At 32.4% G+C, this 18,418-nt stretch overlaps 1 protein-coding gene across 7 annotated transcripts in view; it reads right to left on the reverse strand.

Annotated features, from left to right (window-relative positions):
• Positions 1-18,418, reverse strand: part of LOC148602887 (uncharacterized) — a 52,184-nt gene that overhangs the window by 24,511 nt on the left and 9,255 nt on the right. For all 7 annotated transcript variants that reach the window (XM_088551490.1, XM_088551492.1, XM_088551486.1 and 4 more), the window contains one exon: positions 1,688-1,711. In XM_088551490.1, coding sequence (XP_088407616.1) covers positions 1,688-1,711 — 24 coding nt within the window. The remainder of the gene's footprint in view (positions 1-1,687; positions 1,712-18,418) is intronic.

Genomic DNA, 18,418 nt, shown 5'->3' on the forward strand with positions numbered 1-18,418 from the left:
TACAAGTGAACACCGGTGTTGAATGATATTTTAACCCAATGAAATTTTGACCTGGGTGTAATACTGGAACTTTGTTTTTAATATCATTTGAAATATTGACCCCTTCGGGCAAATTTATCATAGAGGTTAAAATATTACAGCACGGGGTTTATTCATCACAGCAAGTGGGTAAACAATCACTATATGGTGTTATCTTTCATGGGGATGGGGTATATTTATTGTAACAAGGGGTTAAAATATTGTAAAAGTGAGTTAAAGTATTGCAACTGTTAACCTATCACACCGGGAGGTTGAAATATCGTAACATGGGTTTCATTTTTTAACAGCATGTGGTATATAAGGGGAATTAAACCATTGCAACAGAGGTTTAATTAATCATATTGAAGGTTAAAATTTCGATTTAAAATATCACACCACTGCATAATATCGCAACCAAGGGGTTCTGTCAACACAGCGAAGTTGAATATTTGCAGCATGAGGGAGTAAACTGGGAGGTAAAAATACTGCAAATGTCATTTTATGAACTTTTGAGATGATAGTATAGTTAGTAATTTTTAGTTAATGATATACTTAATTTAATATTTCAAGAATTTTAATATTTTTTTAATATTATTATTTCCACTTTCTACTGATAATGACAATATGGATGTGAAATTTTGATTTGGACAGATAATTGAATGAACTCAAATTACTTATACCATGTAGAATCAAGTGTGTAAAAATTTAGCTTTTCCTTAAAAACGTACAACAGAAATGAAAAGGTCATTCACATTGACTGTTGCGGCCATGATTTCTCATTATGATTACTATTTTTCCGATAATGAAAACCTGGGCAAAAAATACATTGCTGGTCCAATATCTACTTGTAAACGTATGTTGCAAGATATTTTGAATGAACATCATGTATTGGAAGATAATGAAATGTCTAGACAAATTTTGTTTAATGGAGTGTTAATCAAAATATATATTGCAAAGATTTGACATTGTCTCAACTGAGGAAGATTAAAACGGGTGCGATATGTTCACTTCCCTGTAAGACAAATCAATCCCTTAACTTGTTTTATGGGAGGATAAACTATCATAAGGAGAGCAAAATTATGCCATCAATTCAAAGTTACTTTTTTTCTTCGTTTGAATGATTTTTCTCGTTGCCTTTACAAGTAAAATTTTTCACGCTATCAAAGTTGTTTTTACTTCCTTTATAAAAATGCCTTAAAGTGCATTATTTGCATTAAATATGTGTAATGCAATTCTACACCTGCTATACTATTTAAATCTGACATGATTTGAAGATAACATAAAACGGGATTTCTAGATTGAAAGATTGGTGTATACGTGAATATGTATTTAAATTTCCAATCATGTGGAATCAAAAGGTTGCTCCTGCTTTTATCTAATGTGACGCATTTTATGGTTCATGATATGATTCCATAAACAACCATATTTGTTAAAGGTGCATAATGGATATTTGAAATTGATTTGATTATTTCTACACTTGAAATTAATTGAGCTATTGGTTGCACTCAATATACAAGATAAAGAAAGATGTGAAAAGTGATCTCTTTGTATAGGTCCGTCTCGTTTAATAACGATTATATCTATGGCACATCTAAGTCGATCAAATTCCGATTTCTTTCTTCTTAAATTAAAAGTTTAATTATCAACGTTTCATCAAATTAATACTTACACATGCTGTTTCTTTAATTTCATCCTTCAAAAATGATAAAAAAAAAACATTACTTATCAAATGACACATTTCCATAGGTTTTAAAGATACTTCTGACAAAAGTTCTCGTCTTCTATAAAGTAGCTCAATGAAGTTTTGAAATATTCTTAAGACGATCATAATAACAATTGAAATAGTTAACGCAAGTGAATAATTTAATATCACAATTGAAATGATAGGGTTATACTGACATCAAGCAGCTATGTAAATGTAGCGTACTTGACTGTACACTACTAAGTTATATAAGTCTGAATAGGGTACATTTTGTTCTACCTTGTGATAACTCTGTCTTAAATTCTCTAAATATATCTGAACAATACTTGGATTGTCTCGACTGAGTCTCACCATGTCCAATCAAGCCTCAAAAAGTCTTGAATGTGTCTCGACTTGTCTTGACCCAGTCCCGACCTGTCTTATCTTGTCTTGACCAGTCTCGACCAAGTTTTAACCAGCCTCAACCTGTCTCGAATAGTTTTGAACAGTCTTACCAGCCAAGAATAGTCTTAAAGAAGTCTCGACCAGTCTCAAATGAATCTCAAACTGTCTCGATAACATATATTCAATAATCTAGGACTGAATACAGTCCTAATTTAAGAATTCAAAGATAAAACCACTGTATCTCTTTTATGCATGAACTGCCTTTTGCATAATTTTTATGAAGACAGTTACTTGATTATTCAGGTTATAGGAAAGAACATTCATAGTGATACTTTGATATGGAAAACATCAAAGTTTGGATGAAAGAACTTGAAAAGAAAGTCAAATATAAATAGTTTAATTGAAAAAGTTGATGTTTCCTCGCTGCCTGTCAAATAAAAAAATATATTAAATAGAATTTACTCTGCCTAATTTAAATCAATGCATGCATACAAACATTTACAGTAGATAACAGATTCTACATACTCTTAGATTTAAACAGCAATAGTGTGCTGAGAAATTGAATCAGTAACAACTGAAAAAATGTAAAAAATTGGCCAACATTGTGCAGATTATAGCTTGAAAACCTATTCGGTATAACCTCTGAAGCCCGACTTTGGTAAATACTCCTATTCAGTCCCGAAGTTATTATCAAAAAGAATCTGAATCGTTTTTCGGTGCATCTTAACACCGCTCAGGAGTACTGGGTGCACACAGGACCAGAAAAAAATTCTAAGTACCTGTATGTGACGTTCATCATTATACTAAAGATAATTGTATACTAGTATTTACGCTATACAGCCAATATACAATATACCGTGCAACCGGTCCAGGCGTTTGGCATTTATTACAATCCTCGAAACCACAATACACATATAACTTTCATAAATTTTGAACTAAAAAATGTGCAGATTATAGTTTGAAAAGCCTTTCGTAGTATCATCTGAAGCCAGTCTTTTTTAAACACTCCTGTTCAGCCCCGAAATTATTTTTTAACAAGAATCTGAATCGCTATTCGGTGCATCTTAACACCGCTCATGAGTCCTGGGTGCACACATGACCAGATGAAAACGCTAGATACATGTACCTGTATGTGACGTTCATCATTATACCAGAGAAAATTGTATACAAATATTTACGCTATTCAGACAATATACAATATACCGTACAATCGGCCCGGCACGTGTCATTTATTACGATCCTCGAAATCACAATACTTACATGAACACATGTACCTGAATCACATAAGCGATAAACATGGTACCGTATAAAATGATAATATTGTATCATTATTATACAGATTTATGTTGATATATAATGTTCGTGTGATAGATTAATTACATAAAAATAATAGAATTCTTCTTTTCTCTTCTTTTATTTGTTTTTTATGTTGTGTGTGCATTTTTTATGAAAAACAAATTATAGTTTATAAAAGGATGTATATAGAGAAGGAAATGGGTTAAAATCATGCCTGTCAATAATAGTATTATCTTTTTAAATTAATTTGCAATTAATTGTCTATATCTTAAGTACATCTATATTTAGTCGGAAGTGACACCAAAATATGTTTTAAGCATTTTAAAAAATAATTGAAGATATGAGAGATGCGAGATGCATCCCCTATTGCATAAGGAAGGAAGTTAGTATGGACTGACGGAAGCACGGACACCCTACATCTTTACATAGTCTCGCTTTGCAAGATTAGGTATAACAATATTCAAATGCCTGACCATTTAATGATATGGTTTAACGTCTTTTGGCAGAAAGGACGAGAACGACTTTACCAATCGAACAGGCCCTGCTTTAAACTAGTCGTACAACTAAATAAAAGAAGTTCACATTCTCGGTTGCATCGAAAACAATGTGTGGCTGTCTTTTTTTGTTAAGATGTAACTTGTATAAGTATTACGAGATATGTATTCAAAATCTGTAGCGGATGTTCCGCGTTGATGTTGTAGATGCATAATTTCGCATGATAACGCAAAAAAATATAATAAAAAACAGTTTAGTTGACGCTAATAAGCCTCTGTGGTTATATGTACATGTTTGACATAATGTACAAAAGGTTTATGAACTTTTTCAATTTTTAATCTAGTAATAGATAAGTGGCATGCAGCAAATTTGTATCAGTTTCATGTTTACCAATATACATGTTATATAAACATGCAATTATTGACTCCTTTTAGTTTGGCTATGAATTATAAAATCGAATGTTTGAATTTGTTAACAACAAAACAGAGTCATCATAATCATGTGAGATGTAAGCAGGTTGTTTCTATGCTTTATAAGCTATTCTTTTTTAGACAGCAGTTTCGGTGTAATACTTAGATCGATTTTATTTTAAACGAACATGTGTCTACTGGTGTTAGAGAGGAGCCAGTAGCGCGGGGGTATAGAGGTGAAAGATGTCTTTTCTGACATTTGTATAGTTATTGACCTGTATCAAAATATGAATGACTTCGTGTATGTACATGTACATGTATGATGAATTGTTAATGTGAACATTTGTATTACTGTTTCTCTATATAGTAATCTTTATAATATACAGGTACTGTGTATGTTTTATCGCTAAATTTAGGGCGATCCTTTCTTGGGATAGTCCCAATATCATAAAAAAACCTTAGTCGGGGGCTTATTATTCCTCAATTAATTAAGTTTTTAGAATTTAACATAAAATACATGTATTTAGACACATGGTAGTTAGCTGACAGTTGATAAGTGACACGCGTGTATATTGCGTCTTCAGTGACATTATACAGATACTGAGTGGAATTATTTATGTAATTCCACTACTAGAGGTATACTTGTACATGTATATATCGTTCATTTTTGGTATCAAAGTATTGTTATAAAATCTAGTACTGACCAAGTGAATCGAAGACGAGAAATATGAATAAAATTTAAACCTTATACACATGTACTTACACTTGTAACGACGAATTTAAAACAAAATGATAAAATTCCGATCTGAATAGAGATTTAAGGCTCTCCCCTTACTCCACTTTTACATGTATAAAATTTACGTGAATATTTCTATTTAAAGATTAAACAGCTCAACTATAAACGTACAAATTACTTTAACGATTAATTATTTTCATTGTGTGATTATTGGTACGGAGACTCATTTCCTTTACATCACATGTATCGTACATGTATAATTCACAAGCAAAATTAATATGCGCGCTGGGTTACATGGGCTATGAATGCATGTGTCTAAAGAATATGTGTTTATATCGAATGAAAAATAAAGCGGAATTGGCGAGAAAACAATGCAAGTTTTACAGATGTCTCATTGGAATAAATATAAAAATAGAACTGCATATATTTCAGTGATAAACCCACCTCTACAATGCAACCAAATTTGAGATAATTAATTAAAAATTTGTTTACTTGTAATATTAGACTCAGAGCTTGAAACTAGTATTTCTATATTTAATAATTCTTTTAAAGAATGACGGTTTGTGTCGATTGTGCTACAACCCTGTTGTCGGCTATTTATTTTATATCAAGCATCAGACTTCATTTGTAGTTAATTCAAGGGACGATTTTCCCTCAATTAAAGATAGCGTGGGCAGCTCCTTTTTATCTTTTCGCGGTTCGAGGATCTGTTGACACAGGTCTGGGCTTGCAATTAACAGACAGGTATACACGTACGACTTCATATGGTGCAACATGATTATTTAATTATAAAACAAGTTGCAGAGTTTTTAAATCAGGAAAACAATACGTTTTGATCTACCGCAGTGGTTTAATGTAAATGTTTCATAACAAGAACAATGAGCATTTTACAAGATTTTTTTAAAATATGTTTTGGGGAGGAAAAAATTGTCACGCAAAATCTTTCACATAAGAGTTGAAATCAGGGAAATCTCACCTATACCGACTGTCAAGTTACACGACCTCAAGTTAGGGAACCCCCGCATGTTTGGGATACTACCCCTCATATGGCAGTTTTTAAGTTCATTGTAAAACTTAAAAGTTATCTAAATACATGCATGCAATTTGTTAAAAAAGTGGGAATGTTAATTTGTGTAAGTTAATGTGTAATTTTAAGTAACTTTTGAAAAAAAAGTACATTTTTATTTTCATTATTTCATAAGTTACCGGCCCAAGTAAAACGCAATATTTCAAGGCCCACAATTATTTAGATATATACCGGGTAGGAAAAATAAGAATATTATATGTTTGAAGTAGCTCAAATAAAGTGTTAATTACGATAACGAATAAGTGAACAATAGGCACTTTTGAAAGGTAAACAGGAACTACATAAAACGAATATAAATTAAAGGTACAAAATTGACAAAATGACAATATGTCGTGAAATGTTAAAGTAAAGGTATATCTAATATTTAGATATTAGAATAAAAAGTATCTTTATTCAGAAAAATATACTTCAAATACAATAAACATTCCCACTTTTAAATAAATTAAGACAATTTCCAAACATTCTAATGCTATAAAGGATGAAAAATTCATGTCGAGACTAATAAGGTTGTTTAGAGCTTTGAATTAAATTGCTGAGACAGTTTAAGACTTAGTCGAGACTGGGTGAGACTAAGTCGAGACTAGTAAGACTGTTTGAGACTGGTCGAGACTTGTTAAGACTTGTGAAAACTTGGTCGAGACAGGTCAAGACTGTGTCAAGACAAGTCGAGACATGGTCGAGACTACTTGAGATTAGTTTGACAAGGTGAGACTCGGTCAAGATAATCCAAGTATTTTTTAGACATATTTAGAAAAGTAAAGACAGAGTTAGCACAAGTTAGAACACAATGTACTCTATTCAGACTTATATAACTTAGTAGTGGTAGCTATAGACGACATGACAGATTGCTGCCAAATGTCTGTCGCCCTTTTTCCTTTTACATCAGTCTAAAGTACTATAACATTATTGATTTTTTCTTCATTAAAAACTCTATACCCATTTTTCTTTGTTATTAAAATACAATGGCCCTTAAAATACATGAACTATTCAAATATTATTCAAATGTGTTCATTCAAGGAGGTATAAGAACCAATCAAGTCAACCTCTCATAATGCATGTTTTTATAACGAGTTCTAAATGTATGTATTGTTTGAAAATAAATACCACACTTTGTTGTCCGATTTGAAAAGAAAATATCTAAAATGTATATGAAAGCAAATTAGGAGAGGTTGGTATTGCTAATTTTGTAATGATCTAGGTGATCACATATATACAAACCCAAATGTCAAACAGTTGCATTGGAATGCTCGCAATGAGTTTTTGGGTTATGATACAAGAAAAAAAGGATTCTGGCAAAATAATTCAAAAAGCTGGGATTGGCTTAAGAAGGAATTCGTATATCTATATATATTCCTTAATAAAAAAATACATTTAACTATGTCAAAATTCATGCAGTATATGAAAAAAAATTCATGTCTATTAATATGCATTTTATGAAACTTAATTTAGATAAGCCGAAATATTTTAGACATTTGGTGCAGTTTCTAAACAATCTTGAATCTAATACGTACATGATGCAGTTTTAGATGTCTCGCATGGATGAACTCGAGGGTGCTAGGATACTTAGAACTTAAGAGAGTAACAAGCGACATGTGAGTGCATTTTGAAATTATATTATTAACAATTTATAGTCAAGTAATCAAGGGAACCAAAATTCCGGTAATATTTCTCTTGCAGTTTGCGTTAGCTTAAGTATTAAGAAATGTTATGTTAACTCAAAGGGGGAATGATGTAGGGTGTAATTTGAGCTTGATATTGATATTGAGGTCACGTGGTGAAAGAGTAATCAAGGGAACCAAGATTCTAGCCGAAATCAAAAGAATGTAATCCAGGGACAAAGACCAGACATGGAAAACAGACAAACACGACAAAGAATATAAAGTAACTAAAATAATACAATCAAATTAACAAAAGTACATGAGCAACCAACTCGGACTCCATTAAAAACCGAGAGCATGGACCAAGTGCACCGGTAGGGTAAGCGTACCCTGGTTTTCCAGAAACACCCGTCATGTTGCTCATAAAAGCTCAAGTCCGGGGTAGAGGAAAAAAATCATGATGACGACCATAAAACGTCTGTAGTGATGACTTTAATCTCGTTGCAACATAACTCTGTTTCAGAACCCTAATTTTAAGAAGTCGATACTAAAAGTCTGCATAGTTGTGGTAAGCTCGGGCATAATGTATTATTTGTTATATGAATACTCCATACGCAGGTGTTGAAGTGATGTTGCAACAGACGAAAGATATGTTGATAATTCTGAATGAAAAGTCATCACGTTTGTCATAAAGATTGGTTAATAGTTTTCCTTTACCATCGATCTCTAAGTGAAGATCAAGATATGAGACTGACTTCTCAATGTCTGTAGTATCCTTAATCGCAATTTCTATGGGGTAGATGCGATGTATCCAATCCCCGAAACTAGAATTGTTTAAAGATAATACGCCAACGATATAGCAGAAACTGAGATTAGAAGATCTAGTTAAACAATGTTTTTTAGGATCAGATCAGCTATAAAGTCAGCCTCATAAGAGTGAAGGAATAGGTTAGAAAGTAGAGGAGCATCATTTGTTCCCATTTGAATGTCGACCGTTTGTTGAAAAACGTTGTCGATAAAAAATTCCAGCATTTTGAAAAAAATCCTCTTCTGTACATTTGGAAGATGGTTTGGAATTATTTTGTACAAAGTATGAGGAATCTCCACCAAGAACTATATATTTGTATCTATGTGTACCATCTTTTTTGGAGAAACAACGACGTATAATGCTTTTGAATCGGGGTTTTTAAAGAATATGAGTAATAGAAGAATACAGTGTTGAAAAAACATATGTTTTAATGCTATTATATTCTAATAATAAAATTGAATTGAGGGTCTCCAAAAGATCTTTCAAATTGTTCAGGATCCACATTGAATTAATACAATACGGGAGTAACAAGTGTTGTGGTAACATTACAGACCATCTTTGACAGCAATAAGTGTAGAAGTTAAACGTTTTGAAAGAGGTATTGTGGTAAATTTTGCGGGTCCAGCTATGTAACGACGTTTATATGGATTCTTGTGGTGTTTAGGAATCCAGTACATAGACAGAAAATCACTATCATTGTCTTTGTGGAAAGACCACAGAGGATAGCACAGATTTATGGTCATCCACTATCTCTTCGTTGGAGAGTGTAGTGGCATTATATGTCTTACAAATGCTTTTATCTTCTTTGTCTACCTCTGATAATAAACATTTGATTTAACACGTTTTACAGACAAAAACAATGTTGTTTTTGGCTTTGTCTGCTGGTACGAAAACATACATCGGGGTCTTTGAAAGCTGATGTAGCATTGACACTCATTGATCTACTAACAACTTTCTTTCATTTCAAAATTAAAGACCACACGCCCATTATCCACTCTGACAGAATCAATGTCTTCTTTTTCTCGTTTTATCAATTTTTTGCGTAGTCCTCCTCGGCATCCATAAGAACTTTAGTTATAATTCCAATTTATGGAGCGTGGTTCATGGTACTTGGAACTTTTAGAAAGAATCTTACGTAGTACGTTTTCACAGGAATATGAAGGAATCGATATTGGTATGTCTTTGAAATGTTGTCTGTTGGTTACATTTTTGTGATGAAGGATGTTAGCAAAATTAAATGCCTCTATACCTTTATTGACAAACGGTGGTGGAAGAAATAGTCACTTTTTTGCATCTTGTCCTTTTACAAAAACTGGTTTAAAGGGTCTGTGGAAACCAATATCCAAAATGATGTCAACAAGTCTGTATAATGATGAGGTAGATTCAGAAACAGAAGTGTCTAGACTGGTTTTGGTAAAGAAAGTGTAGCAGAGTGAGAGGTATAGAATAGAGTTTAGTTTGAATTTGATGAGTCCAGGAGGTGTTTGTGTGAAAATAAGTAGACCATTTATGGAGACATCTTGCGGAATCGTCAATTAAATTCATCACATTCATACTGTTGTTATATTGGTTTGAAAGGCTTCCTATACTTCTGATGTTGTCGTTGCACCCTCAAGGTATTGCAGTACGTAGTCTGCGTATCCAGTATTCCTCTCTTTCACTACTATAGTTTTCACTTAAGACGGGACTGTTCGTCGGATGGAATTTTTTTTTCAAAAATACGAACTTTCATTGAGAGGATTGAATGATCTTTTTGATTAATATGTTGATATACTGTCAGCAATATGGTGGTATTAATACCTGAATGATGACCGCACATTCGTTTGTTTAATCGTTCGTTTGTTTCACCGACATAAAGTGGACCGCATAAGTTAGACCTAAGGGTTTAACATTTGTTGTCACTACTTCTCGTATAGGCACTCTGTGTGTTGGATTTACTGGTGTTTTACTGTTCATGTGTCCGAATATTGTATTTTAATTACTTGACATGTTTTGATGATTTTTAACCTGTTGAAAACTATAAAAAAAAATTAAAACCCAGCTATGGTGTCTGTATGTTATGATCAATTGGTCGAAACCATAATATCCTAAAATGTTTGAAATACTGGCAAAGAATGTGATTACTTAACTACTCAATAATTTGAACTCTTTTACATTGTGTTGACGTTTTATAAGAATTTTGATTTTTTTTGTTCAATGATCTCTGATAAATATACAACCTGCGAATATAGATCAATCATACGACGCTATTCGTATTGAAATTTCAAGATCAGATATTATTTTGGCGGTCTTTATGATTTAGATAAATGTACAAATACGACAAATGATTAGAGTTGTTTAGAAAAATAAGTCAAAAAAACAATAAGGAAAAATGTTCACCAGTGCCAGATATAAAGGGGGGTTCCGGGGGTAAGAACTACCCCTTGATAAAGTATCCTCTGAAATTGTTCAAAATGTGGACAATTAGTGCACGATGACCTGGACCTTACCTTTTTGATAAATGTCTGGACAAATCATCTTCTTTTATAAATTTATAAAATATATTGTATCTAGATACTCTCTAACTTCTCTAGTTAGCCATCAAAGATTGGGAAATCCTAACATTCTTTCTTCAGATACAAACGCTTGCTCTTTGTTCTTTTTTCCGTCTTCCATTCCGGGATTAAATATGATTTCAACACAGAAGCACTCATTTTGTAATGACTGATTTTCATATATAAACAGATGAGATGCAGAAAAAAACAATGGGTAAATTATGACTACGACATTAAATGCCCTTTAAATAGAAATTTCCACAAATTTTACGGAACTTGCCGAAAACGAACGCAACTCAACAAAACTCGCCCTAACAGAACATTATGCGACAGACCGTGAACGACGGGAGATATTCTTAATAATTAGTGCAGATAAAAATCGTGAACCATATTCATATCTATTTCACAGTTCATGACTTTATAAGAGATCAACAATATTAACACAACATTTTGAATGTCATATTCTTTGCAGTTCTTCCGATAAGCAAATCTCGTGGTTAAAAAATGAGGGTAGACGGGAGAATAAGCGGGATGCAAGGGTATAAAAAGCTTTTTTTGTCCTAATTTTGCATAAACTTTTCGAATAAAAAAAGTTTCCAAACATCGGACCCCTTCCGGCTCCGCCACTGCGATAATAAATGTAAAATACATGATTAACTTAAGTCATACCTATTTGGTTATAGTCTAGAATTAGTCATTTATCAACCTGTACGTAATTATATAATAATTTTTGGCGTTTTCAAAGTAAAAACTATTCTGTTTTCTTACACTATTTTTTTTTTTTTTTTTTTTTTTTTTTGAGTTTGGTTTTATTTACTGTTGCTTCTTTCCTATAAATACTACATGTGCACGTGTATTGGTTTAAATCACCAGCTTCCTATACATTGCATTTTTGTCCGAAAATAATTCAAATTTCTTGTTTTCAAACCTAGATCTTTCTGATTGCTAAGTGTCCGCATGCGAGTAACTAAATACAAATGCGCTTAATTTTAGCAGGCTGATCTCCTACTAAAGTGTAGAATAAAGTTATGAGTATTATTTTTGAATAAACATATTTAAGCAGATTAATGAGTCGCAACACACTACATAATATGTGAGGTAATGCATTCAGGCGCGGATCAAAGGTGCAAAGGCGAAGGCCCATTCCCCCCCCCCAAAGAAAAAACAATATGGGGAAGATAATTTTATATGCATGAAATCCTAATTTTTCACGATATCTACATCCAATCGTATTTTGGCTCGTTTCGCTTGACAATGAACACTAACCTGAAATCTTTGATCCGCCCCTCGCCTTAATAATTTTTTGAATATGGTTTAAGTAATGAAAAATGAAAAGTTACCAAAAAACAATCAAATAAAACAAAACAAAAAACTACATCAAAAAACAACAATGACAAAAACTATTACAAAAACAACAACAACAAACCAAACAATTATGCATCGAATTAGGACTCTTTTGTGTTTTTGACTTATTCATGTTCATTGTTGGTCAAGTAGTTCATGCTCATCACAGCTGAAGATTGAACTTTTTGTTCCTTTCTCATTGCTACGTTTTTTTTTAAATGATTTCGCTGATGATAAGATATTTATTGTAAATAAAAATCATCGGCAATTTCCGCTCCACTGAAATAACCCTATACAGATCATATGTATATATTTCGCTCGAACTGTAACGACTGAAATTAAAAGATAGCAAATAAACTTTTCGGAAATACACCCAGACAAATTCTTGAGAATTTGTGCGAACACGAACATAGATATATTCTGTATAATTTAACAGACATTGACTGCAGTTGAGGGAGGTATCCGTGCACTATATCGCCATATCCAGACTTTATCTCGGGTGATTTCTCCCTCCGTGAAATAATTTAGTACCAAATTAGTCATTCACCTAGCTATACATATTTACAAGATGTGACAACGTACCCTTATCAAAACATCCGTGTTCAACGTAATAACATCGTGCAATGCATCTTGAGCAGGGCTGACTGTAAAATGCTTAAACTCATGAATTCATGGACAGATCCCATTATTGGATATATGTACTACATGTCTATACGATTAGTTCAGATGAAAGATAGCCAATAGCAACAACAGTAACTAAAAAGATTGATAATGACATTCATAACTTTTATATATAGTTCCACACATTGCCTATATATTGTGTAGCTTTTGCAAAGGAAATACAATTTACATTTTGGAAATTCAATATACATTATTTTTTCTATTCTAGTAATATAATAAAATATAAGAAATATGAAAAAGCTATAAGGAAAATGAATAATGATCAGACATAATGGGCGACAACTAACATTTTAAGGTTTCCTACTCTTACATAATCCTTGGCATATGTTTTTCTTCGTTACCGATCGAAAGATACGTATGCTATTATAACTAGATTTTCAGTCTAATAAATAAAAGGCCCAGTTTGTAGAGGCATTACATTAAATTTGATTATAGTTTCAATAAAATCGAAATAAATCAAACCTTAGTTTGAGCACTATTTCTACTATAAGTGTAGTCATTCCACGGAACAAAACAGATAATTCCTATCGGTACGTCCGTCCGTTCGTAAATTTAGTGTAAATCTCATTTAAGTGAAGAACTCCGAAAAATATTATAAAACATTCTCAAATTGAGTATTTCCGAGCTGGTGGATTGGAACAGTAACATTAAAAAAGACTTTTCCAAAGATCCTTATCTATTTCCTTATCGTTTGTGTAATTTGCAGCGTATTTGCAAACCTACCCTTTGAAGAACTTGGCAATTTTCCATCAAAACATTTATCAAAAGTATCTGGATTATATCTTGTCGGATTTTGGTCATTATTGTGGAAAGAAATACAAATGAGTGTAAGTTAAATATCGCAAAAATCAATTAGGAATAACTGATTTCAACAGTAGCTAGTTTGTTATGGTGTTAACATAAAGCGAGTTGAAATTTTGCAGTGATATATTTTTATTAGTTATAAAAGCTTTTTTCCTATGATTCCTACAGAAAGTGTTGCTACAAGATTGAAGTCACTACAGAAGTTTTGTTGTCCTCATCATTACCTCGTGGATCGATATGGTGTATCCATCTGCGCCATGAAAACTGATTTATTCATTGTGTTATAGTTTTTCTTTCCTCTTTCGTCTACCCCGGACTTGACTTTTTATGAGCAACTCGGTAGATGTTTCTAGAAAAGCAGAGGACGCTTACCCTACCGGTGCATGTGGTCCATGCTCCTCCCAGTTTTTAGTGTAGTCCGAGCTGCTCATGCTTTTTTTACTTTGTATGCATGATTTTAGTTACTTTATGGTCTTTATTGTGTATATCTGTTTTCCATGTCTGGATTACATTCTTTTGATTACCGCTATAACCTTGGTTCCCTTGATTACTCTTTCTAGCTATGGTACATCTCTGACGTCACCAATACTGTCGGGAGAACAACGTCGCTTCCGCACAAATCATCATTTTGTGAATCTTTTTTTTTTTTAAACAATCACGTCTTATAGAAAATAATACACAATCACACAACACATAATAACAACGTCGACTTGTTCATATCACAAGTTCGTATCACATTGTTCATGGTGTGATATCGCAAATAAGTCCAAGAAGTAGATAAAACGACATTATCATAGAAAAATGCTTCGTATTTTAATTTGTATCCACGTTATGTCAGTTAGTTAAGTCGGTTATGTGGCTATTCTCTACGAGAGACTTATTGGTTATTGAACTAACGTATGTATAGAACATTGTTCTCATAAACATATATTATGTATGCTATGAAATACACTAGGATTGTCTTCCTATTGCAACAAACACTGACTGCAAAGGCTGAGCACGTAAGTCATGTCAATAAACGATTAATCTCTCTTACGGTTCCACTAAAGTCAACATCTTCTAAATTTCTTGTTGAATTGTTTACATTCATCATTTTAACTATTCGTTTTACGTTGCTCCAAAACTTTGCTTTATATATCTCAAAGTTTCATTCGACAAAAAAATACACATGCTACTTTCTGGGAATTTAAGAACAAAGCTTATTTCACAAAAGATAAACCACTTTTATTTAGAAAAATCTGCAATATTCAAGTTTCAAATAAAATGATTGAATTTCAGTTACTTTTGATATTAAATGTATTCCACAAGGCAGGCGGACACAAAACGTTTCTTTTCACCATAATTAAGTAAATAGTTTATGCTGCGGTCAAGCTTAATACCAACATCAATTATCGCAAAAAATTACAGTTTTTATCAAAACTTTTCTTTCAATTAGCATGAGCATTTCTAAACAAAAATATGCCTTGTATGACTTATTTCCCTTAACTGGTAAGAAAACTTTCAAACCTTTTCACCAGATCACTTCAAATTCCATCTCATACAAGAATCAACAGCTATTTTTTTACGAAAAACTAGCAAAAAGTGCCGTCCGAGGCAGTTTTCGGTAAACATACAAAACACTCTCAAATTATAGCAGTTCAAAATGAAAGCCGACCTTGATCTATGAGGTATCGAAATGTTATATTAGAAAGTAGATAGGCAAAAAACACTTTCTGAAAATATTTTTTTAATATCTAACATTTGCAGTAAAATATCGACATTTCTATTTAAATAGGGGTTTGAAGTGTCATATTTACATTAGTTTTAATACACGTTCCAAATCGGTCCATTTTGTGAATACTTCGTATATTTGCAAAGATAATCATATAAAACTAGGTTAAACTGTTTAGTACCTCTTAGTTTTGACAGGATTTGTGATAAACATGGAGTCTTAATAACTCAAAAGAGAAAAATCTGCCTACAATTTCTTTTTGTCCTGGCTACAACTAAAACTATCATTTTATTGAGCGGAAAGCATATATTAATTTTGAACAAATAGACAATACCAATAATGCATATGATGCAATAATGCAACTCAAAGAAAAAAAAGCAGAAATAAAACTTTTTTATCGGTCAAAGTTGATTTTCTTGCACATAAAGAAACAATGCACTATTGTATCCTAATTGGTTTCGTATCAGTTTTTTTAAATAAAAAGACTTTCAGTGCATTGCGTTGTGGCACCAGGTATTTTAAAGGTTATAAAATGCGGCAACCACTACACAGCCAAAACACTTTTTCTGACCACATTGATTATTTGTGTCAACGGAAAGTTTTTTTTTTCGGTTTGAAAAGTTCATTAACCATTGATTTGGAACACTATCTTTAAAATAAAGACGCAATGGCTACTAATAGTGCCCAGGTGTCGAAAGAATAGGTTCTTTAGAGGGTTAAGCTGTCGTAAATTAAAAGCGCGTAAAAGTATTAAACATTTTGGCAGGTAAACTCGTACCCTTCACACCTAACTATTAGTTAGTTTGTCTCTACGTGTTCAGTTTATGTTCTCTTTGAGTCCAATAGTAAAGCAAAATGACGTTTGCTACATGTAGCATCAAGTGATAAAACAATATTATGATTTCAGCTTGACTTAGGTCTGACAATCATTAGTATGGTTTTGATTGCTTTATAAAGCGTTCGTTCGCTGAGGTATAAAGTGAATTCCAGTTAATCGCATAATTAATTTGCCAGAAAAAAAATTATGCAATTAACAGGCATATGTTGTTAAAAGAAATGATCATTTTCCAGAGATTTTACTTAATATTTTCAATGTTTAAGTGGGATATACTCTTTTCTCATGTTTAATTAAATTTGTGTCTAAGTGTCAATTCAAAGGATAGAGAAAATATTGTTGTAAAAACAACATTTTTAAGAAAACCGAGGTATTTCACTTACGATGTACTATTGTTATTTTACCCATATAGGTACATTTTTGAGTAAATTGTGAAAATAAATTTTGCATTTAAGAGGAAATTTTTTGGTCTTATGTTATGCAAATAAGAGATTGTTTTACATTCGTAAGATGGATTCTGTTTTTGTTCTTTGAGTTTCTATGCAATTAACAAGTATGCGCTTAAGTGGAATGCACTATATCACGCTCGGTTACTGCATGCATAAGCGGCAGAGAATCTTTAAATAGCCAAGACTTTCATGTTTATAAATTATATAATTAGATAAGATTCGTAATTATTTTTATAATACAATTATATTTCCAAATAAGAATCTGCTTACAAAAGTTATGACACACACACACACACACACACACACACATATATATATATATATATATATAATGTCTCAGAATGTGACGACTCTATTCGCTACACTGCTCTATCGGATAAAATTTATACAGGGAAGATATGTAAACGTATAGAAAGGTCTGAAAAATTCCCAACGATGTTAGACCTGTCAAATTTGCGATGCCTATATATTGCGATTTTATATAGCCTAGCTGGCCGAGTGGTCTAGGGTACTGAACTTTGTGCAGGCGGTGTTGCCATAGATGTCAGAGCGGTACGAGTTCGAGTCCTGCGGAGGGAAAGACCAAAAATGTGCATCGCAAACTTGAGAGTTCTAACATCGTTATTATAGAGAAAAGGGGGTTCCTAAATGTCGAAAGTTTGAAACCCTATGCGCATTAACTATTATAATCCGGAATTAAAACGTATCTTAATCAGATTGGTCAGATTCTATTAAATGTCACACTTGAAAAAAAAATAAGAACACGAATACAAAATTCTATCGAAGATTTCTTGCTAACTAAACAAAATAATCCCAGCAGAATAAATAGTACACAACATATCATTAGCAAAATGCAACAACACAAAAGTGTAATTTTGATTTGGGGTACTAGTTATCGACTGGTCACATTATGTGGTATATTATATACGGAATACGTGAAATTCCGCATTTAAGAGGTAACTTATACCATCGATATTAACCTTTTTGTTTACTAATTAAAAATACTTCTTGTCATTAAAAAAAAACATGAGAGTTCATTCAGCAGGTACAAGATATATACATTTAAACCCAATCTTGCCAATAAACGTGCATGATATTAATCATATAAAACAGAAACTGAAGTTTGTAGAAGAATTAAAAAATATCATATTGTTCACAGAAAGCGGCCAGTGGAATTAAACTAAAGCTTTGATACTCATGAAATTGTCTGTAAGGTCTGTTAAAAAATTCCCTTTCAGTGCACGTTATTGAATGTGGGACAACAGATAAGCTTACAAAAGGATGCTACATATTAAAGGAATAAATGACATTTTGTTTTTCTTAGTGACATTATCACGGTTCATATAAGGTGAGCCCGATAGGGCGAGCCCTGACATTGGCCGTGATAAAGTCTCTATCTAAAACAAAATGTCATTAATTCCTTTTATCGGTAGTTTGCTCTTTATAAAAAGAATGATGCTCGTTATATAAAATATGTTAAATATAACCCAAAAGCATCACTATTTTATCGAATTACCATTCTTCCT

The sequence above is a fragment of the Perna viridis genome, chromosome 11 (assembly GCF_037379345.1).
Source record: "Perna viridis isolate PV_CMFRI_1.1 ecotype Kerala chromosome 11, ASM3737934v1, whole genome shotgun sequence".
In the NCBI taxonomy this organism is placed as follows: Eukaryota; Metazoa; Mollusca; class Bivalvia; order Mytilida; family Mytilidae; genus Perna; species Perna viridis.